We start from the raw sequence: 23,697 nt of genomic DNA, 5'->3' as shown, positions 1-23,697 counted from the left end.
GTGGCCTCTAACTCAGTTCAGTGTGTGTGTTGCGAGAGGGAATGAGGTCATTAGATTGTGTCTATGAAGGAAATCCTACCTTGCAGAAAAGATCTTGGATGTGAGGATATAGCAGCAAGTTGTAACTCACTTAGCTGCAGGAAATCATTAAAAGGTATCAAGGTTCCTTCACTCACTGTCTTATGAGGACATTAGAATATATTAGATGTGGGCTTAAGCATATAGTCTGTGTCAGAAGACAGCATCATTTGAATTCACATTTGAGAATTGGCTTTTCTTTCTGATTGCTATTAATTTTACCTTGTGATAATGTAAAATTTCCAAGTTTTCAGTTATCAGTTTTTAAAAACAGTACAGAAGGTATATGTGAACCTTAGTAAATGTGGAATGTAAAGGTCTTAGCAAAGTAACTAAGAAAATGCCAGGAAAGCTATGTTAACTAGTGTGGTGAAAATGTGTCAAACGGTCTATGAACCAAGTGTATGGTGCCCCATGATCATACTAATGTACACAGCTATGATTTAATAAAAAAAATAAAAAAATAAAAACAGTACAGAAATAATCACATTAATAGTGACCGGGAATGAATGAGGACTGATAGAATGTATCTACATATTCAGAACTTCCTTTTGTGCAAAAGTATGAGTGACTGTGCATCAAACAATGCAAAGTAGAATGGGGAAGTAAATAAAAACACCTGAGAAATGAGTTGAAACAGAGTTTTGGTTAAAACTTTGAATAATAGAAAATTCCTGCTTGTCCTATAGTGGAGTTTGTGTAAAGAAGGAGGGAAGTTTTGAAAAAGCACCATCTAATGTAACAAATACTATACCAGACTATGAGAGGAATGATGCACCTGGAGTGTCCACTTTTTATTGTTTGAGGCATTTTCTCAATGAAAAGGTCTCAGTCACAAAAATATTTCCCATCTCATGCCTACTTTGTGTTCCTGAAGTATAATCGGCACTCACCTTCTAAAGTTTATTTAAATGAAAAAAAAAAAGTATACTGTAAAAATGCTAACAATGCACACAGACACTCGGCGTGCATTTAACACAGGTGAGGAGAAATGTGAAGATAATACAAACACTAAAACAAGCAAGGAAATCAGAAGTTAAAAGTTGAAATGAAGGGACAATAAGTTTTTTTTTTTTCTGATGTACTTATTTTTATATCATAATTTTTTAACGAATCATAACTGTACATTAATGCTTTTGTACACAATTTTGAATGCTTACATCAAACTGGTTAACATAGCCAACACTTCATTTGATTATTTGTCGTGTTAAGACATTGAGTCTCTACTCTTAATAGATTTGACATGTGCCCTTACAATATACAACATAGGTGATGTCCCACCTTTTATCTTCCTTCACACACCGCCCCTCTTACTCTCCCCCTCTCTTCCCTCTTTCATTCTGGGCTATAGTTGTGATTTATCATTCATATAAAAGTGTGAGGGATTATATATTCCTTTCATAATAGTACTGAGTACATTGGATCATTTTTCTTCCGCTCTTGATATACTGTACTAAGAAAAATATGTTCCAGCTCCATCCATGTGAACATAAAAGGGGCAAAGTCTCCATCTTTCTGATGGCTGCATAATATTCCATGGTATACATATATAACAGTGTTTTACTCCATTCAGGGGTCTATGGGTACCTGGGCTCCTTTCATGACTGGGCAATCATGAATTGGGCTGTAATAAACATTCTGGTGCAAATACGTTTGTTGTAAAATGATGATTGGTCATCTGGATGTATTCCTAGCAGAGGCATAGCAGGATCAAATGGTAGGTCTACTTTTAGTTTCCTAAGTGTTCTCCAAACCTCTTTCTAAAAGGAACATATTAGCCTGCATTCCCACCAGCAGTGCAGAAATGTTCCCTTCTCTCCACATCCACATCAAAATCTGTAGTTTTGTGATTTTGTGATGTGGGCTACTCTTCCTGGAGTTAGATGATGTCTCAAAGTGGTTTTGATTTGTATTTCTCTGATGATTAAAGATGATGAACAGTTTTTCATGTGAAAACCATGCACGTATTTTCTTCAGAGAAGCTTCTGTTCAATTCTCTTGCCCCAAATGAAATGGGATCACTTGTTTTTTTCCTTATTAATTAATTTGGGTTTACTGTTTATTCTAGTTATCAAACCTTTGTTGGAAACATACCTGGAAAAATCTTCTCCCATTCTGAGAACCGTGTGCCTGCTTTACTTCCTTTGTTCTTGGCTGTGCAGAAGTTGGGGTTTGATCAGATCTCTGTAATATATTTTCAGTGTTGCTTCAGTTGCCCAGGGGCTGGGATCCTCCTCATAACATATTCTTCCAGGCCAATTTTTTCAAGTGTTTCACCTGTCCCCTCTTAAAGTATTTTTATAGTTTCATGTCTTAAGTTTAAATCTTTTATCCAGGGAGAATCAATTTTTGTGAATGGTGAAAGATGAGGGTCCAGTTTCAGTGTTCTACAAGTTGCCAGCCAATTCATCCAGCACCATTTGTTGAATAGGGAATCTTTGCTCCTATTTATGTTTTTGATACACTTATAAAAGATAAATGATAAAATGATAGTAAGTGTCCATGTTAATCTCTTGTTTCTCTATTCTGTTCCATACATTTACCTCGGTATTTTTGTGGCACTACCATGCTGTTTTGATCACTATAGATTTCTAGTATAGGCTGAAGTCTGGTAGCCTGATTGCTACTGCTTTGCCTTTATTTCTGAGTAATGTCTTGGTTATTCAAGGTTTTTTCTGATTCCATATAAACAAAGTACTAGTTTTTCCATGTTGCTTTGGGTAATATGGACATTTTAACAATGAATATTCTTCACAGCCGTGAGCATGGGTATGTTTTTCCATTCGTTAACATCTTCACCTTTTTTTTTTTTCTCTCAGAGTTTCATAGTTCTCTTTATACAGATATTTCATGTCCTTTTTGAGGTAAATTCCCAAATATTTCATCTTCTATGGTACTACTGTAAAAGGAATCTAGTCTTTGACTATTTTTTCAGCTTGACTGTTGTTGGTATATGTAAAATCTATAGATTTGTAAGTATTGATTTTGTATCCTGAGACATGCTGTATTTTTTGATCAGAGGTGGGTGTTTGCAACAGAATAGAGAACCAAGAGAAAACTCAGCTATTTACCATTATATGACCTTTGACAAGCCAACTAAAAACATTCAGTGGGAAAATGATTCCTTATTTTACAAATGCTGCTAGGTGAACTGGCTGGCTACATGTGGAAGAATGAAACTGGACACACACCTTTCAGTATTAACTAAGATGGACTCACACTGTATTAAAATTTACACTTCAGACATGAAACTTTAAAAATACTATAAGAAAGTACAGGGAAAATACTTTAAGAAAATGACCTGGGTGAATATTTTATGAGGAGTACCCCCTGGGCAACTGAAGCAACACCAGAAATACATTACTGTAACCTGATCAAACTAAAAAGCTTCTGCACAGCCAAGAACACAGTAAGTAAAACAAGCAGACAGCCCTCAGAATGGGATAAGATATGTGCAGGTTATGTCTCTGACAAAGGTTTAATCACCAGAATCCACATAGAAATCAAACATATTAGCAGGAAAAGAACAAGTGATCTCATCTCAGGGTGGGCAAGGGACTTGAAGAGAAACTTCTCTGAAGAAGACCGGCACACTGCCTACAGACATATGCAAAAATGCTCATCATCTTTAATCATCAGAGAATTGCAAATAAAACCTCTTTGAGCTATCATCTAACTCCAGTAAGATTAGCCCCACATCACAAAATATCCAAACCAGAGATGCTGGCATGGATGTGGAGAAAAGGGAACACTTCTGCACTGCTGGTGGGAATGCAAACTAATGCATTTCTTTTGGAAGGATATTTGGAGAACACATAGGGATCTAAAAATATACCTCCCATCGGATCCTACAATACCTCTACTAGGTATATATCCAGAAGTTTAAAACTTTAATCCAGTGAGAGTCTATCTTAGTTAATCCTGAAAGGTGTGGGTCCAGTTTCAGTCTTCTACACATTGCCAACCAGTTCACCCAGCACCCAGATTAAATAGAGAATCTTTCCCAAAAATGACATCTTTGATGGTCTTATCAAAGATCAAATGATTATAAGTGTCTGGGTTCCTCTCTTGGTTCTCTATTCTGTTCCATACATCTACCTCTATTTTTGTGCCAGTACCATGCTGTTTTGATCTGTATTGATTTATAGTATAATATGACACCTGGTAGCATGATTCCTCCAGATTTGTTTTTATTTGTGAGGAATATCTGCCTATTTGATGTTTTTAATGATTCCATATTAAACGAAGTATTACTTTTTTGAGGTCTTTAAAGTATGACAGTCATGCATTAATAGGGATATTGGTTTGGGTAGGATGGACATTTTAACAATGTTGATTCTTCCCAGCCATGATCATGGTATGATTTTCTATTTGTTAACATCTTTAGCTATTTCTTTTCTCCGAGTTTCATAGTTCTATTTTTAAAGATGTTTAGCATCCTTTGCTAGTTAAATTCCCAAATACTTCACCTTCTTTGGCACTACTATAAAATGAATGGAGTACTTGACTGTTTTTTCAGCTTGACTATTGTTGGTCTATATAAAGGATAAAGATTTATGAGTGTTGATTTTTTAACCTGAGACCTTGCTATATTCCTTGGTCACTTCTAAGAGTTTTTTAGTTGAATCCCTGAGGTTTTCCAGATATACAATCATATAATATGGGAAGAGTGAAAGTTTGATCTCCTCTGACATTATATGGATACCCTGATCACCTTTTCTTGCCTGATTGAGATGACTTCCATTACAATGTTAAAAAGTAGTGGAGACAATTGGCAACCATGCCTCATCCCTGATCTGACTGGAAATGATTTCAGTATAATTCCATTCAATATGATATTTGCTGTAGGCCTCTATCATTTTAAGAAATGTCCCTTCTGTACCAATTGTCTTACGTGTTCTGATCATGAAAGGATGCTGGATATTATCAAAAGCTTTTTATGCATCAATTGAGAGAAGCATATGGCCTTTGTTTTTTATTTTGTTCATGTCATAAATTACATTTATAGATTTATGGGTATTGAAACAGCTTTGATTCCCTGGGATAAAACCCACTAGGTCATGGTGTATAATTTGTTTGATCGGTTACGGGATTCTGTTTGTAGGAACTTTTTTATTATTTTTTGTAGTTGTTGGCTGGGGTCTGGTTGGAACCCTCCACCTCCGGTATATGGGGCCAACACCATACTCCTTGAGCCACAGTCACCAACCTATTAGCTATGATCTTATTGAATATTATTGTATCAATATTCATTAGAGATATTGGTTTATAATTTTCTTATTTTGGCGGGGTCTTTTCCTGGTTTAGAGTCAATGTGATGTTTGCTTCATAGAATGTGTTGGGTAGTATTCCTTGTTTTTCTATATTTTAGAAAAAGTTAGTAATATAGATACTAGTTAGTTTTTAAGGTTTGGTAGAATTCTTATGTGAAACGATCTGATCCCAGACTTTTCTTTTTGGGGAGATTTTGTATAGTTGATGCTGTTTCAGAGCTTGATATATGCATGGTCAACATGTCCGCTTCACTCTGGCTAAGTCTAGGAGGGTGGCGTGCTTCCAAGTATTGGTCTATTTCCTTTAGATTTTTGTATTTCTGAGAATAGAGTTTCTTATAATATTCATTCAGGATTTTTTGAAGTTTTGAGGAGTCTGCTGTTATTTTGTCTTTGTCATTTCTGATTGATGAAATAAGAGATTTTACTCTTTTATTCCTGGTTAGGTTAGGCAAAGGTTTATCTATTTTATTGACCTTTTCAAAAAACCAACTTTTTGATGTATTGATCTGCTGTATAATCCTTTTGTTTTCAATTTCATTTAATTCTGCCCGAATTTTGGTTATTTCTTTTTTTCTGCTGAGTTTGGGATTGGAATGTTCTTCATTTTCCAGTTGCTTGAGATGTTCTCTTGCTGTGTTATAAATTTCTCTTTTAGGCCAGCCTTTGTGATATCCAAGAGGTTCTGGAAATTGGTGTCTTCATTATCTTTTTGTTCCAAAAATTTGGTAATTTTCTTCTTAATCTCACCTATGACTCAGCTATCATTCAGCATAAGATTATTTAGTTTTCATGTTTTTGTATGAGTATGCAGATTTCTGTTGTTACTTAATTCAACTTTTGTTGATGATGGTCTGAGAAGATGCAAGGAATAATTTATATTCTTTTAAATGTACTGAGTTTATACTTGTGACCTAAGATGTGATCAGTTTTGGAGGATGTTACATGGGCTGATGAGAAGAATGTGTATTCAGTTTTCTTAGGATGGAATGTTCTGTAGATGTCTGTTAATTCCAATTGTTAAATGGTTAGGTTTAAGTCCAAAATGTCTTTGCGTACTTTCTGACTGGAGGATCTGTCTAACACTGCCAAAGGAGTGCTAAAATCTCTATTATGGTGCTGTAGGAAATCAAATTACGCATATCTGTTAGAGTCTCTCTTATAAGTTGAGGTGCATTCTGGTTGGGTGCAAAAATGTTAATAATTGAAATCTCATCATGTTGAATGTTTCCCTTACCAACAATGAAGTGACCTTCATTATCGTTCCTTGCTTTTTGTAGACTATTGTATCTGTGGACTATTGTATCTGTAGACTATTGTATCTGTGAATAAATTGTCAACCCCTACTTTTTTTCTGATTTCCATTTTCCTGTATTATAGATGACCATCCCTTCACCCTGAGTATATATTTATCTTTTAAGGTAAGAGGAGATTCTTGTATGCCACAGATATCTGACTTGAGTTTTTGTATCCGGTCAGCCAACCTGTGCCTCTTTAGAGGACACTATCCATTCACATTAATTGACAATATTGAGAAGCCTAGTAGTATTTTGGGTATCATGTTTTTTCAAAAGTCCACTGGGAATTTTTAATCCTTTTTCCACTGTGAAGTTGGAATTTTATCAAAAGTTTCTGAGTGAGTTGACTTTGGTGGTAGAGGATTGTGCTGGTCACAATAGAGGATATGATTGAGAATATCCTGGAGAGGTAGTTTCATTATGGCAAATTTCTTCAACATGTGAATGTCATTAAAGTATTTAACTTCTCTATCATGAATGAACCTCGGTTTAGCTGGATACAGGATCCTGGGTTGAAAGTTATTTCATTGTAGGAAGTTAAAGGTCGATGACCACCCTCTTCTAGCTTGAAAAGTTTCAGTAAAGAGATCTGCAGTCATTCTAATATTCTTACCTTTGTAGGTTATGGTTTTCTTATGTCTGGCTGCTTGTAGAATTTTCTCCTTCATATTAACTTTGGCGAAGTTAATTATAATATGTCTGGGAGATGCTTTATTTGGGTTGAGTCATGCTGGGGTTCTGAAACTGTCTGCTCTCTTAATTTCAGAATCTCTTGCCATGTTTGGTAAGTTCTCCTCAATTATCCCTTGCAGTAGAGTATCTGTGGCTTTCGAGGCAACCTCATCCCCTTCAGGAATTGGTAAAAGGCAAATGTTAGTTTTCTCTGAAGTGTCTCAGAGCTCTCTGAGAGAATGATCCATTTTTGCTCTCCATTTCTCATCTTTTTCGAGCATTTGGGAGCATTCAAAAGCTTTGTCTTCAATGTCAGAAATCCTTTCTTCTGCCTGCTCCACTCTGTTACTGAGGGATACTACTATATTTCTCAGATCTTTGAGGGCTGCAAGTTCTTGCCTCAATGTGTCAAAACTTTGTTGACTTTGTCTTTGAATTCATTGAATTCTTCAGACAACTCAATTCTCACAGAAATTGCATTTCTTTCCTGGGTATATTCTCCTGCAGGCCAGGTGCTATTTGAGTTAACAGAAATTATGACTGCCCTGTATCGCTCCTGTTGCACCAATTCTCATGGAGCTGGCATCTCTGTCTCCATTGCACTCTGTGTTGGGGCAGGTACAGTTAGAGCTTAGAAATGGCTCTAGTTTCAGCCCTTCCCTGGACTGATGCTGCTGCTCCACCTGCTTTTGTCCCAGCTATGCTCCTCTGGGGGCCAGTTGCATCTTGGGCTCGCAGAAGCAGCATTTCTGACTCAGCCCTGCCCTGGTTGTATACCTTCTGTGTGTTCACATGGATACTATTGTCTGTCCCTGTCACGCCACTCCAAGACAGGTACTGCCTCAGGCGTATCCTTTGGTCATGGGCCTGTGTGTCCATCTCAGATCTGTTCCACCCATGGCTGCCCCCAGAGCAGAAGCCAGCTGCCTGTTCTTGCTAAGAGAGGCGGGAATTGTTTCATCAAAACATCACCAGGGGTGTGAGCCCTATTGTTCATGCCACTGCCACTGCTGTGCTGCCCCCATGGGGTGCCATCTCTTCTTCTCTTGTATGGCTCCCTTGCTTCACAGTCCCCACTTTCCACCCATGCCTCTGTTTTAGCACAGACTCAGAACAGCCCATGCCCTGTCCACAGCTCTCGAGAAAATGCCCAAGAATCTGGACTCTATGGGGGACAGGCTTTCCAGAATATAGGGTGAGAGTGGAGGGGAGTGGTGGGAGTTCAGAATTGCAGGTAGAGTCTATGTTAAGTTTTATGGCTGGTGGGAGAGCGCCATGGCACACTAGTGGTACGTCTCTGGGGAAGGAGTTCTGGTTTATAGAGTGTCTCTCACATGGGATAAAATAGGAGGAGATCTGAACTCTGCTTGCTTGTTTGTAGAAAGTATACTGTGAGGTATTCTCATGGGGGAGAGGACTTACATCCACTTGGTGATGGGTTTTGTACTTATTGTTTGTTTCCTTGGGTTCTTAGCTCGCCTCAGCAGGGGTGATGTGTTCTTCAATCTTCACTCCTGTCTCAGCTCCAAACCATCAGCTTACTTGGTAAACTTCTGTCCTTTCACCCTCCTTTTGGACGGGTGCCTCTGTGGAAATCTGGCTCTGTGGAAATCTTGCCTCCTCCCCGACAGTGGACATTTTCAATCCTTTCACCATTGTGGATGTTAGATTTCATTCCAGGTTTTCTGGGTGAGTTTACTTCAGTGGTAGACCATTAATCTGATCATGATGGAGGATGAGTCTGAGAATTTCATTGATACCTGGCTTAGTTATGGCTAATTTCTTCCACATGTGTGTGTCAGTGAAGTATTTGGTTCCTTGATCAAAAATGAAAGTCAGTCTAGCTGGATACAGGATCCTAGGCTGAAAGTTATTTTCTTTTAGGAGATTGAAAATGGATGTCCATCCTCTTGTGGCTTGAAAAGTTTCCGCAGAGAGATCTGCAGTAATTCTAATATTCTTCATCTTGTAGGTTATACTTTAGTTACATCTGGCTGTTTGCACAATTCTCTCCCTCATGTTTACTTGGGCATAGTTAATTACAATGCATCCAGGAGATGCTTTATTTGGATTGAGCTCTTCAGAGAAGAAAAAGTTCAAGTTCAAAACGAGGTAGATGGTTCCCTTGCCTCTGCTGCTTTTTCCTTTGTCAGTTGTCTGGTCCATTCTAATTTTCCAAGTTTGCATGTTTTATTAATTACATCTAATTAATAAAGATTTGATTAGCAGAACTGAGGGTCACCATCTTCATCATGATTTTTATGTTCATTTGTATAATGTGTAGAAAAGAAAATGTACAAGCAAGTGCCCAGAACATTTTAGGTGCTTCTAAGAGATGTGTTCTCTGTTCCTATCCTTCTATTTTTATTAAGGATTGCCATACTTTCTTGAAGTTGTTCCCTAACTGGGAAGGAGATGCACAGTTTATGTACTGTTTGCTTCTTTTACTTAAACATAAACATAAGGCAAGTTGTTCTTATGAGAGGATTTCTTTTTCTTCAACAATTTTTCCTATCAGTAAATATTTTATCACAGAACATTTTGATGTCTTCAAGGCCTTGTTTAGCTAAATGAAGCAGCCATTGACATTGTTGAGCTTATACTCAACATGACATACTCCAAAGTTGCCCATTATGCCAGTATCTAACGTCAACACTGAAATATTTCTAGAGTGAGAAATATGTTAAGGATGTAATGCCAGAAGTATGATAGCCCATGTATTATATTATTCACAATGTTCATCTGTGTTTGGTGGAGAATGCAAAGTAATGTTATGGAAGGTGAAGTAAGATCCTTGTTGCTATATAACATGAGTTAATGTTGTGTTTTCAAATATGTTTCTTTTGGCTGCCCATGCTCAATTTACAGAACCTGTAGCCATGCAGAAGTGGAAGGTAAGGTTCATCTCGAGAACATATGTATGGCTGCAATGCTCTGGTTTAGAAGACATTCTTTTTTTCTTTTAAAGTTAAAAAAAAATATTCTTAGAGTAGAAAATTCAAACATTTTTTGGGCAGCGCCTATGGCTCAGTCGGTAAGGCGCCGGCCCCATATACTGAGGGTGACGGGTTCAAACCCGGCCCTGGCCAAACTGCAACCAAAAAGTAGCCAGGCATTGTGGTGTGCACCTGTAGTCCCAGCTACTCGGGAGGCTGAGGCAAGAGAATCGCTTAAGCCCAGGAGTTGGAGGTAGCTGTGAGCTCTGTGAGGCCACGGCACTCTACCGAGGGCCAAAAAGTGAGACTCTGTTTTTTCTAACATTCCATTAGAAATTTTGTGATTTTAAATGCCATTTCAGTGTGGAATATGTGACTGGGAGGAACTGGAGGCTGTATTCCAAAGGATATTTTTAGGTAAAGAAATGTGGACTCTTTAAATACAAAAAAAAAAGAAAAGAAAATTCAAACATTTTTGACAAAAGTGATTAGGAAATCTTGATACCACTTATTGTAACTATAACATACTTGAAACTTAATAGTTGATGTTAATATTAACATAATTTATTGGAGAATCTTAGCAAGGATGATTTTGGTGGTTCTTCTCGAAGTGGAAATTCAAATGGAAACAAGAAAGTATGCAAACAATTAGAGGGTAAAAAATGTATCTTATGAAAAATGTCATGTGAACGAATGTTTATTGAGGAACATGAGCACCAAAAACAACCTTGGCTTTTAGATATGTATGGTAGAAAAAAAAAAAAAAAGAAGCAGCAGCAGCAAAACAGTGATAAATTGTATCTCTTCTCAGGTGTCAGCAACAGATGATGATGAAATCAAGAGTATCACTAAATTAATGGAATCTTTAGTTCCATCTCAATATAGTGCAAGAGCTGAGCAAAGTCAGTAAATGAGGAAAAGGGCAGGTTTACAAAAGGGAATGAAGAATTGGGAAAGCAGACAGTACAGGGAATACATAGAGACAAAAGGAGCAGATGGATGTAATGGCAGAGTGTTCCAATAAAATACTTCTAAATAAAAGGTAGATTAAGGAGTTAGACAGGTGGGAAGAATATAATAAAATGAGCTTCCAGGGCCAAAATGAGTGAGACAAGTAGCACCAACTTCCATGTTCTCCCTGTTTCTCTATGTTGGGAAGGCATTAAGGTCTGTGGCCCCTGGTCATGCAGAGCTGTCTGATGCAGTGTGGAACTGTACTGGTATGCAATTTCTCATCATATAAAGTGATGTTTCCTCATATCATACGGTTCAATTCAATTGATAGAAGACAATAGGCTTACTCCTGGAGAGGTCAGGAAAGCTGTTGCCAAGTAACATTCCCTTAGAAATTTTGTGATTTTAAATGCCATTTCAGTGTGGAATATGTGACTGGGAGGAACTGGAAGCTGTATTCCAAAGGATATTTTTAGGTAAAGAAATGTGGACTCTTTAAATACAAGAGTTTCTCAAAACATTAAGAAATCATTGGGGACCATGTTAAAAATGCACATCGTGATTGAGCAGGTTTGTGATTCTACAGTCGTAATGCATTCTCATTTGTTTCCAGTGCTGTTGGTCCTCAGAATGCCCTGAATAACTAGGGTGTAGAGTTCTCTGTAGAGAAATGTGTAGGAGGCACCATTGAAGAACACTTCCAACGGAGAATCAAGGGAAAGCATTATTTTGCTCTTATTTCTGAGCATGTTCCTAGCTGGAGGATGACAATGAATGATAGAGAAATTGAAATACTAGATATATGATGTTATTGCAAATAAAGAGGAAAGAGGTGGTGGAAATAATCCATCAAAAGAATGCAGATGGCAGATTGCAAGATTTTTTTTTTTTTTTTTTGCAAACCAAGAGGGCTTGTGAGTGGGCATAGAGGCAAGGCAGAAAGAAGTTTAGCGAGGAAATTTCTCAGTTACTGATGAGCAAACATGAGAGAACTCAGTTCAGGTGGCTTCAGGAAATTTGCACACACAGAGAAGACTGGATTACTGCAGCTCCAGAGATTACTGGAAGGAGGAGGAAGTGCTGGTATTAGGGCAGAACACAGAGAGGCATTTCTTTTCTCCAGAAGGATCAGGCATCTGAGATATATGTTGCATTGATACTAATTAATAAGATGAGGTTGCATTGAACAAAGATGGGTGGCTTTTTTTGCAAATGCTATTTCTTTCTATAAAGTAGCTGTTTCATAAAATCCCTTAATGAGTTAATGTGAGATCTCCAAGAACATTCATTTTAGAAACAGTACACTTATCATTTGATTCAATCTGTATAAAAGTAAACAATACAAGCAAAATATGTATCCCCTAATATTCTGAAAATTTTTTTAAAAAGCCTAAAAGCTTATTTTTTCTGAATTTTAATGTCACGTGCAGTGAATATTCTAGTGATTTTTGAATACAAAAAATTCATTAACATCTAATAATTCTTTTTTAAAAACATTTTAACTTTTTTTTTTTTTTTTTTTTAGGGCCAGGGCTTGGTTTGAACCTGCCACCTCTGGCATATGGGGCTAGTGCCCTACTCCTTGGAGCCACAGGAGCCACCCAACATCTAATAATTATATGGCCATTCAGTGTTTCCTTTTTGATAAATAATTCACCATAGATAGCTCAGTATAATTTCTCACATACCTCTTATATGAATTGAGAAAGAAAGTTAACAGCACAAAAGTAGAGGACCGAAGAAATATTGGTATACTTGCGTGTCTTGTGGGTGTGGAAAAGATCAAATTTTTAAAACTGCTATTCTACAAGGGTCTAGCCATGCAGATCGATTGAACCATTCCTCTAATGAGAAATGGATTATGCCCTCATCTGAACTGTCATCATAGCTGTGTTTCTTCCTAAATGATGTCCACAAACTGAAGAACTTGGCAGTTAATTGCAGCCTATTGTACAAATGATGTTTTGGGTTGTAGTAAAGACATGCTGTAAGCTTCTGCCATCGGCCTTGCCTTTTATGCTCTCTGGGTCATGATTTGCTCCTTCAAATAAAGACCACTCTTCACTCTTCTGTATGTGCACTTTTCTATATGAGTGATTTTCATTTGAAACATAATCTCACTTTTGAAGTTTTAACTGTATATTATATTAAACTTGTATTCCTATTGTCTTCAGTTTTTGTCTGTCATGCTCCTGTCTGCCCATAAATCAATCAATCCACCAATAAAAGAGAGAAAAAGCAGCCTGAAACCTAAAGTAATTATTTTCAAAGCCCAGCTTGAGGCTTCTGCTCAATAGGAACTCTCCTCCACTGTATGTTTGGCTTTGTCATATTTACATTTACAGTGTCATTTACACTGATTGTATATTCTCTTTTTTTTTCAGTGCATGTTAAGACACAACCTCAGTATCAGGTACTAATATTCATTGTCTTGAATTATTTTCTGTACATTATGTGAAATTATACTTTACTTATGATACAATTTGTTTCAAAGCTTACTGTGCGTGATGTTGATATAAAACCTCCTATTCCAAAAAAAGGAGTACAAAGGATTAAAGTTAAACCAGCTGCAACAGGTAATTTTCTTTTGTTGTTGTTGTTATTCTGCCTCCCATTGTTCTCTGATTTGACTTCCCTGTCCTTGTTAGGGAATTGACAGAGGTGAATTTGGTGATTCCACAACTTTCCAAGTGCTTCTTGGAATTCAAATCTTTACTTAGAGGAGCACTCCATGTTAACATCTCAGTCATGTTTAATTATTCCATCTTACTGATTTTACACTGATGATGCAAAGGAAGTCAGATGATCCAATTAGCAGAGTGTGTTTGTGTGAGGGAGTATCCTTATTAGTAAAATAATTAATCATTCCTTTATGACTATTTGGTGGACACAGTCTTAAAACCATGATCCTGAAAGGTTAATAGTAGGAAATAGTCCTTCCGTACTATTGAATATATTACACAGAAGTAATCAACACCGGGAGTTGTCTGGACATTATTTCCATAGACTTTCAAAGTGCGTCTGGTGATAAATATTGCCAAGAATTAGTCTTTGTGTCATAAAACTGTACAAAGATGGTATACATTGCAACTTCTTTATTTGCTCAACTTTACATTTTTTGCATCTGTTGAGAATGACACTAGTACCCTTGTTTAATTTAAGCTCTCTATACCTTTCCAACATACGTGTACCACACTTAACTGAACACTCTGAACGCAGATTAGAAAAGGGGCATTCGTAAGTAAATGTGATTGGGGATCCCTAGGAGCCTTTGTATACAGTCCATTGTAAACATTAAAGGTATTTGTACCAGAATGTTTATTGCAGCCCAATTCATAATTGCTAAGTCATGGAAGAAGCCCAAGTGCCCTTCGATCCAGGAATGGATCAATAAATTGTGGTATATGTACACCATGGAATATTATGCAGCCTTAAAGAAAGATGAAGACTTTACCTCTTTCATGTTTACATGGGTGGAGCTGGAAAATATTCTTTTTAGCAAAGTATCTCAAGAATGGAAGAAAAAGTATCCAATGTACTCAGCCCTACTATGAAACTGATTTATAGCTTTCATATGAAAGCTATAACCCTATTAAAGCACAAGAATATGGGGAGAGGGGTAAGGGAGGGGAGGGGAGGGAGAGGATGGGTCGATGGAGGGTAAATGGTGGGATCATACCTACAGAGCATTTTAAAAGGGTACAGGTGAAACTTACTAAATGCAGAATATAAATGTCTGAACACAATAATTAAGAAAATGCCATGAAGGCTATGTTAACCAGTTCAATGAAAATATTTCAAATTGTATATAAAACCAGCACATTGTACCCTATGATTGCATTAATGTACACAGCTATGATTTAATTTAAAAAATCTTACTATACTGAGCATTGAAATTGAAAAAAATTATAATACAAAACTCAGATTATTCATTCCATAAAAAACCACATTACACTGGAGGCTAACATTATGTGAAACATTTCTGGAACCACTCATATATTTCAGAAGTGCATTTATTTTGCAGTATAGCCTGTAAGTCATCTTCTGTTTATACATGTGGCCCTGGAATTTACCTTCCCTAACTGTGGTCCCTCTCCAGGGCCATTAGGATGATTAAGCAGACCTTGAATTGGTAATATAGTACCTATAATAGTACCTTAGGTCTCACATGGGGTTTTCACAATCTGACTTTTTCTCAACTCTCCATTTTAGCCCTTTTCCTGTGTGTCTGTCTTTTCACTAGCATTACTGAACTACCTCTGGGAGTGCCCTCTGAACCAATCCCTCTCTGTTGGACAAATGCACATCCTCTTTCAGACTTGTTTTTACTCCTGCTGCTTCCTGTCCTGCTCTCCCTTTTTCCTGGCCTCTCCATCTTTTCATCTTGCTCATCTCACCCTTTACTTCTCAGTTCAGACATGACTTCTGGAAAAGCCAACCTTGACAGATCTTATTCATTTCCCTTTAACCACAGTATAATTATCAAGTAGAATAGATAAAAACTGTGTGCCCAACAATGCTGTGGAATATTGTGTCCTACAGCCTTGGGATCTGGGGAATAGAAATGGAAAGAATTAACTTATAGTTCAGGTGGGGAAGGTGCAGAAGAGAAATCCGTAAGTGCTGAGGCCTCAGTGAGAGAGTAGATGCCGTTTGTCCAGGGAAAGAGCTGTAATTAACAGAGTCCTCACATAGCAATCTGTGTCCATAAATAGAGAAGGAAAGAATGAAAGAAAAGAAAAGAAAGGAGAAAAATAACAAGAAAAAAGTAAAGAACAAACGGAACAAATATTGTCAGCATATTAGAAGGAAAGCATTTCACACGTAAGTCACAGGGCATACACTGATTATGGTATAAAAAGTAACAGCAACTTAGTGAATAACATGTGCAATGCCTGGCAGGTTCTATTAAGTAGGAGAAAGAAGTAAACAGGGCTACTTCATATGTTTTCCTGGATTGAAAATTTTTTCTTTGTTTATGATGGCTTTGTCATTTATGTTGGGTGGATGAATTTCTGCGTGAATCTGTGATCTTTGTGTGCCTTTTACACACTAATGCCTAGTAGTTTTCTGAGTGGTTTTTCAAGTGTTAGGTAATTAGGAGTATTTTTTAAAGAAGTATATAGTCTGCTAAAGACAACTTCATCTAACTCTCAATCTATAAAATAAAAAGAAATTTAGCTTTCTATCCATTTTTATAAAGCTGATAGCTTTTACCACATAATTCTAAGCAACTGATTGTTAGATTAATTAGGAGTATTTTTTAAGGAAGTCTATAGTCTGCTAAAGACTTAACTTCATCTAAACTCAACTTATAAAATCAACAGAAATGTAGCTTTCTATCCACTTTTATAAAGCTGATAGCTTTTATCACATCATTCTAATCAACTCATTTACCTAAATATATGAAATTTACAGTATACAACTTTGTTACATCAGAAGAAGAGGAAGAAGAGCCTAAAGGAGATGAAAATGACAAGCCACAGGTATAAACAAATTTACATTTATGTTTCTGGTTTAATACTGTTTTCTTTGTATGAATGATGTGACATAGTCCAAGGGACATTTCCTACTGGAATAGTATTTTAGAATTCATATGTCATAAGCTAATGTTTAAGTTGAGGGAGTTTTTTTAACTAGTTATAAAACTTAAACCTTGCTAGAGTGAGGAGTGACTTATAGCTAATCTTTGTCCTTGGAATCGAGGCAGAGAATTTCTGATGTTTTTCTGGTTCTTTAGATTTATAACCTTATATAATAAGGAAGGTATTGCCAAGTACGGAATCATATTACTAAGCAAGAGAAATTATGAGCAATTTCACCAAGATGGCCACTGAGTTGGACTCATGTTCAAAGAATCACCATTCCCAATGTCCCAAACTGTAGTGGAATTTTATACTGCCAGTCATTCATGCCAGGTAAAGTATTTCTTTCTCCTTATGGCCTCTGGCTCAGTTCAGTGTGTGTTGAGAGAGGGAAAGGGGTCATTAGACTGTGCCTATGAAGATAATCCTACCTTAAGAATGGGACTTTGATGTGAGGGTGCAGCAGCAAGTTTGTAACTACTTACCTACAGGACATTATTAAATGGTATCAAGGTTCCTTCACGCACTGTCTTAAGAGGACATTAGAATATCTTAGTCATAGGCTTAAGCAGATAGATAGTCTGTGTCAGAAAATAGCACTGTCATATTATGGATATCATTTGAATTTACATTTGAGGATTGGCTTTTCTTTCTGATTGCTATTGATTTTATCATGTAATAATGTATAGTTTCCCAGGTTTGAGTTATCATCAGTTTTTACAAACAGTTTGGAAATGCAGTCTTGGGGGGGGCCACTATTGAGGTTAGAAGGTTTTAGTTAGGGAGGCTCTGTATTCACACTAGTTATCTACTGATGCATTTGGTCATTTTTAAAGATAATAAGTTAATTCTGGACTGAATGAGAATGTTACATTTGCTAGTTCACAATTTTTTTCTATGTGTTCTCTAAGGAATATTATTTTTTAACATGTATTTACAAGCCAGTGATTTCAGAGTAGATAAATACATTTAGGAAGTTTTCCAATACGATTCTTATTTTCTAATTTTATTTTGGAAAGAACATTCTCCTTGACAGAAAACACAACTGAGAAACAAAATAAGCACAAGAATATTGCATGTTTGCATATGAAAACATGTCTCCTGACTAGGAATAAATGAGGACTGATAGAATATATCTGTATATTCAGAACTTCCTTGTGTGCAAAAGTATGAGCAAATGTGGGGTCAAACAAGGTGAAGTGGAATGGGGAAATCAATAAAAACACCTAAGAAATGAGTTGTAACAGTGTTCTGACTAAAACTATGAATAATACAAAATTCCTGCTTGCCCTATAGCTGAGTTACTGTAAGGAAGAAGCAAAGTTTTTTAAAAGCACCTTCTGTAAGTGTCCTTGTGATAAACGGATTTTTTTTTCTTTTGGGTAGATGCCCAGCAGTGGGATTGCAGGGTCAAATGGGTAGTCTAGCTTGAGGTCTTCGATGGTTCTCCACACTGCCTTCCAAAAAGGCTGTATTCATTTGCAGTTCCACCAGCAGTGTAAAAGAGTTTTCTCTCCTCATCCATGCCAGCATCTACAGTTTTGAGACTGTGATGTGAGCCATTCTCCCTGGGGTTAGATGGTATTTCAGAGTGGTTTTCATTTGCATTTCTCTAATTATTAGGGATGATGTGCAGTTTTCATATGTTAATAAGCCATTCCTCTGTTTGTCTTCTTTAGAAAAGTTTCTATTCATCTCTCTTGCCCAGTGATCTAAGGGATTGTTGACTCTTTTAATGTTTATTACTTCAAGTTCTCTGTAGATCCTAGTTATCAAGCTTTTGTCTGAATCAAAATATGCCAATAACCTTTCCCTATTTATTCCAGCCTATTTATTGAAGCTCAATTTACTATCACCAAAATGTGGAAGCAGCCTAAATGCCCACCAACTCAAGAATGGATTAAGAGCTGTGGTATTTGTATAGCATGGAATATTACTCAGTCACTAAAAAAGACGGAGATTTCACATCCTGTGTATTAACCTGGATGCATGTGGAACACATTATTTTTAGTAAAGCATCACAAGAATGGAGAAATAAGAACCCTGTGTACTCAATTCTGATATGTGGACAATTAAGGTCCTAGTACACAATGGGGGTGAGGGATGGGGAGAGCTGAGAAAAGGAAGGAGGGAGGGCGTGGGGGATAGATTTCACCTTTTGCGGGGCAGGATACAAATATAATAGGCTCCTTATCTGACAAAACCAATTAATGTAACCTACTTCTATGTACCCTCAATGAGTCCCCAATAATTAAAAAAAAAAAAAAGAGCTTCATCTAATTTAACAAATAGTATACCAGACTGTGAGGGGAAAGATGCACCTGGAGTGTCCACTCCTTAGTGCTTCAGGCATTTTCTCAAGAAAAAGTCCTCACTCATAAAAAATATCTGTTTATCTCATGCCTACATTGTGTCCCCTAGGAATACTCACCACTCACCCTCTAAACTTTATTTAAATGAAAAAAATAAACTCTGAAAATTATAACAATCCAGATAGACATTAGGAATACACTTGACGCAGGTGAGGAGAAATGTGAAAATGTTACAGACAGTAAATAAGCAAGAAACTCAGAAGTTACAGTTGAAATGAATGGACACTAAGTTTTTTTTTTATGTCTTTAATATGATGTTTTTATTTTATTTTTTATTTCATAATTTTTTTTTCAATCATAACTGTGTTCCTTAATGCCTTTATGGGGTATAATGTGCTGATTTTATATACAATTTGGAATGCTTACATCAAACTGGTTAACATTGCCTTCACCTCACTTAATTATTTGTTGTGTTAAGACATTTATACTCTACTCCTAATAGATTTAACATGTACCCTTAATATACACCATAGATGATGTCCCACCAGTACCCTTAATATGCACCATAGATGATGTCCCACCAATTATCCTCCATCTACATGGCGAACCCCTGCCCTTCCTCTCCTGTTCTCTGGTCATTTTGGGCTACACTTTTGTTTTATCATTTGTGTAAAAGTGTGTGGGATTATATGTTGGTTTCATAATAGTACTGAGTACATTGGATACATTTTTCCCATTCTTGAGATACTTTTCACTAAGAAGAATATGTTCCAGCTCCATCTATGTGACATAAAATAAATAAAGTCTTCATCATTTTATGGATGTATGATATTCAATTATATACACACACACACACATACACACACACATACACCATAAGTTGTTAATCCATTCATGGGTCTATGGGCACTTGGGCTTCTTCCATGACTGAGCAATTATGATTTGGGCTTAAATAAACATTGTGGTACAAATATCTATGTTGTAAAATGATTTGTGGTCATCTAATATAGACCTAGTAGAGGAATTGCAGGATCAAATGGCAGGTCTCCTTTCAGTTCCCTAAGTGTTATCCAAACCTCTTTCCAAAAGGAACATTTCAGCTTGCATTCTCACTAGTAGTGCAGAAGTGTTCCCTTCTCCCCACGTCCACACCAACATCTGCACTTTTGGGATTTTGTGATGTGGGCTACTCTCACTGGAGTTAGATGATGTTTCAATGAGGTTTTGATTTGCATTTCTCAGATGAATAGGGATGATGAGTAGTTTTTTTCATGTGTCTACAGGCCATGCACCTGTCTTCTTCAGAGAAGCTTCCATTCAAATCTTTTGCCCACAATGAAATGGGATCACTTGTTCTTTTTTTATTAATTAGCTTGAGTTTTCTGTGGATTCTAGTTATCAAAACTTTGTCAGAAACATAACCTGCAAATATCTTCTCCCATTCTGAACTTTATTTAAATGAAAAGAAGTATAATGTGAAAATGTTAATAATGTGCAAAGAACCTGGACATGTATTTAACAAACATGAGGAGAAATGTGAAAATTATACTGACACTAAAAGAAGGAAGGAACTCAGAAGTTACCACTGGAATGAAGGAAGACCATGACTTTCAAAGTGTAGTGGCAAGAAATAGGAACCAAACACCATTAATTGGATATTAGATATCAGAACTATGGTTCAATCTAGTAATGCAAAATTTGTGACTTGATAACTTTAGAGAAATGAAGTGTGGGCTTGTTCAAGTGAAAGGGCACAGTGCTTCTGCTTCTACAGGCACTTATGAAGAAGGAAAAGCAGTACATACTGCACGTGTTCCTGAGGCATGAATCAGAAAATATTCATCCCATCTTTTTTAATGGCTGGATATTATTCCATTGTATACTTATACCACAGCTTATGAATCCATTCTTGGGTTTGGGGGCATTTAGGCTGTTTCCACATGTTGACAATTGTAAATTGAGCTGCCGTAAACAGTCTAGTGCAAGTGTCCTTATGGGAAAAGGATTTTTTTTTCCTTCTGGGTAGATACCAAGTAATGGGTTTGCAGGATCAAATGGGAGGTCTGCCTGGAGTTCTTTGAGGGTTCTCCACACTGCCTTCCAAAAAGTTAGTATTACTTTGGCAGTGTAGAAGTGTTCCCTTCTCTCCACATTCATGCCAGTGTATGCAGTTTTGAGATTTTGTGATGTGTACTATTCTCACTGTGTTTAGGTGATCTCTCAGGGTGGTTTTGATTTGCATTTTTCTAATAATTAGAGATCATGAGCATTTTTTCATATGTTTGTTAGCCATTAGTCAATCTTCTTTAGAGAAGGTTATATTCGTCTCTCTTGACCAGGGATTTATGGGATTGTTGGCTTTTTTCTTGTGGATTAATTTGAGTTCTCTGTAGATCCTAGTTATCAATCTTTTGTCTGATTCAAAATATGGAAATATCCTTTCCTATTGTGTAGTTATCTATTTGCTTTGGTTCTTGTCTCCTTAGCTGTACAGAAGCTTTTTAATTTAATTAAGTCCCATTTGTTTATTTTTGTTGTTGTTGCAATTGCTATGTAAGTCTTCTTCACAAGGTCTTTTCCCCAGGCTGATATCTTCCGGTGTTTTTCCAATGCTTTCTTTGAGGATTTTTATCATTTCATGCCTTAAATTAAGGTCTTTATTTCCATCTTGAATCATTTTTTGTGAGTGGAGAAAAGTGTGGGTCCAGTTTCAGTCTCTTACATGTGGATATCCAGTTCTCCCAGCACCATTTATTGATTACAGATTCTTTCCTCCAATATATGTTCTTGTTTGTTTTATCAAAGATTAGGTGGCTGTACCATGTTAGTTTCATTCCCTGGTTTTCTACTCAAATCCAAATGTATATGTCTCTATTTTTGTCAGTGTCATGCTGTTTTGACCACTATGGCCTTGTAGTACAGCCTAAAGTCTGGTATGCTGATGCCCTCAGGTTGGTTTTTACCCTTAAGAACTACTTTGGCTATATGGAATTTTTTATGGTTCCATACAAAATGAAGAATTATTTTTTCCAGCTCTTGAAAGCACAGGGAGTACTTTAATAAGAATGGCATTGAATCTGTAGTTTGCTTTGGGATGTATAGACATTTTAACAATGTTGATTCTTCCCAGCCATGAGCTTCTTCCATTTGTTAATATCTTCTGTTATTTTTTTCTTAGGGGTTCGTAGTTTTCTTTGTAGAGGTCGCTCACCTCTTTGGTGATGTATATTTCTGGGCATTTCATTTTGTTTTAAGCTACTGTGAAGGGTATTATGTCCTTAATTACCTTCTCATCTTGGCTGTTATTGGCATTTGCATAAGCTACTGATTTTTGGACATTGGTTTCATATCCTGAGACATTACTGTATTTTTTTTTTATCACTTCCAGGAGTCTTCTGGTTGCATCCTTATGGTTATTTAACTATAAGGTCATATCATCAGCAAAGAGGGAGAGCTTCACTTCTTCTGCCCCCTTTTGGATCCCCTTTCTTTCCTTCTCTTGCCTCATTGTATTGGCTAGAACTTCCAGCACTACCTTGAATAGTAGTGGTGATAGAGGACAACATTGTCTGTTCCAGTTCTGAGTGGAAAAGTTTTCAGTTTTATCCCATTCAGTATAATATTAGCTGTGGCTTTGTCATAGATAGCTTCAAGCAGTTTAAGGAATACACCACCAATGCCTATATTCTTCAGAGTTCTAATTAGAAAAGGATGTTTCATTTTTACCAAATTTTTTTTTTCTGCTTCTATTGAGAGCATGATATGGTCTCTGTTTTTGGTTCTATTGATATGGTGAATTACATTTATGGATTTGTATATGTTAAACCAGCCTTGCATCCCTAGGCTGAATCCTACTTGACCGTGATGTATGAATTTTTTAATGATAAACTGTCATTTACAGGCTAGGATTTTATCGAGAATTTTTGCAACTATATTCATTGGTAAAATTGGTCTGTAGTCTCCTTTTTAGTTGCATTTTTTCCAGGTTTTGGTATCAGAGTTATGTTTACTTCATAGAATGTTTTAGTGAAGATTCCTTCCTCCTCAATTTTTTGGAATAATTTTTTCAGTATGGGTATAAGCTGCTCTTTGAAAGTTTGATAGAACTGTGGTGTCAAGCCATCTGACCTGGGCATTTTTAGGGTGGGGGGATATTTTATTGCTTCTTTGATCTCACTGCTTGAAATTGGTCTGTTCAGAAAGTCTATTTCTTCTTAAGTCTAGTACAAGGGCATGTTTCCAAGTATTGATCCATTTCCTCCACATTGTCAAATTTCTGGGCATAGAGTTTCTTGAAGTATTCAGTGATAATCTCTTATATCTCTGTAGCATCTGTTGTTATTTCACCTTTATCATTTATAATTGAGGTGACTAGAGATTTTACTTCCCTGTTTCCAGTTAGTGTGGTCAAAAGTTTATCTGTTATTTACTTTTTCAAAAATCCAACTTTTTATTTCATTAATTTTCTGAATTTTTTTTTTCAATTTCATTAACATCTGATTTAATTTTGGCTATCTCTTTTCTTCTGCTGAGATTAGGGTCTTTTTCCAATTCCATAAGATGATTTGTGAGTGTGCTGATGCACTCAA

At 36.6% G+C, this 23,697-nt stretch overlaps 1 protein-coding gene across 1 annotated transcript in view; it reads left to right on the top strand.

Annotated features, from left to right (window-relative positions):
- LOC128579076 (ankyrin repeat domain-containing protein 26-like) overlaps window positions 1–23,697 on the top strand; it is a 161,988-nt gene that overhangs the window by 35,104 nt on the left and 103,187 nt on the right. Inside the window, exons 6-8 of the mRNA XM_053581353.1 lie at window positions 13,596–13,624; window positions 13,706–13,787; window positions 16,630–16,697. Coding sequence (XP_053437328.1) covers window positions 13,596–13,624; window positions 13,706–13,787; window positions 16,630–16,697 — 179 coding nt within the window. The remainder of the gene's footprint in view (window positions 1–13,595; window positions 13,625–13,705; window positions 13,788–16,629; window positions 16,698–23,697) is intronic.

The sequence above is a fragment of the Nycticebus coucang genome, chromosome Y (genome assembly GCF_027406575.1).
Source record: "Nycticebus coucang isolate mNycCou1 chromosome Y, mNycCou1.pri, whole genome shotgun sequence".
Taxonomy (NCBI): domain Eukaryota; kingdom Metazoa; phylum Chordata; class Mammalia; order Primates; family Lorisidae; genus Nycticebus; species Nycticebus coucang.
This window is presented reverse-complemented; position numbering and strand designations above follow the sequence as displayed.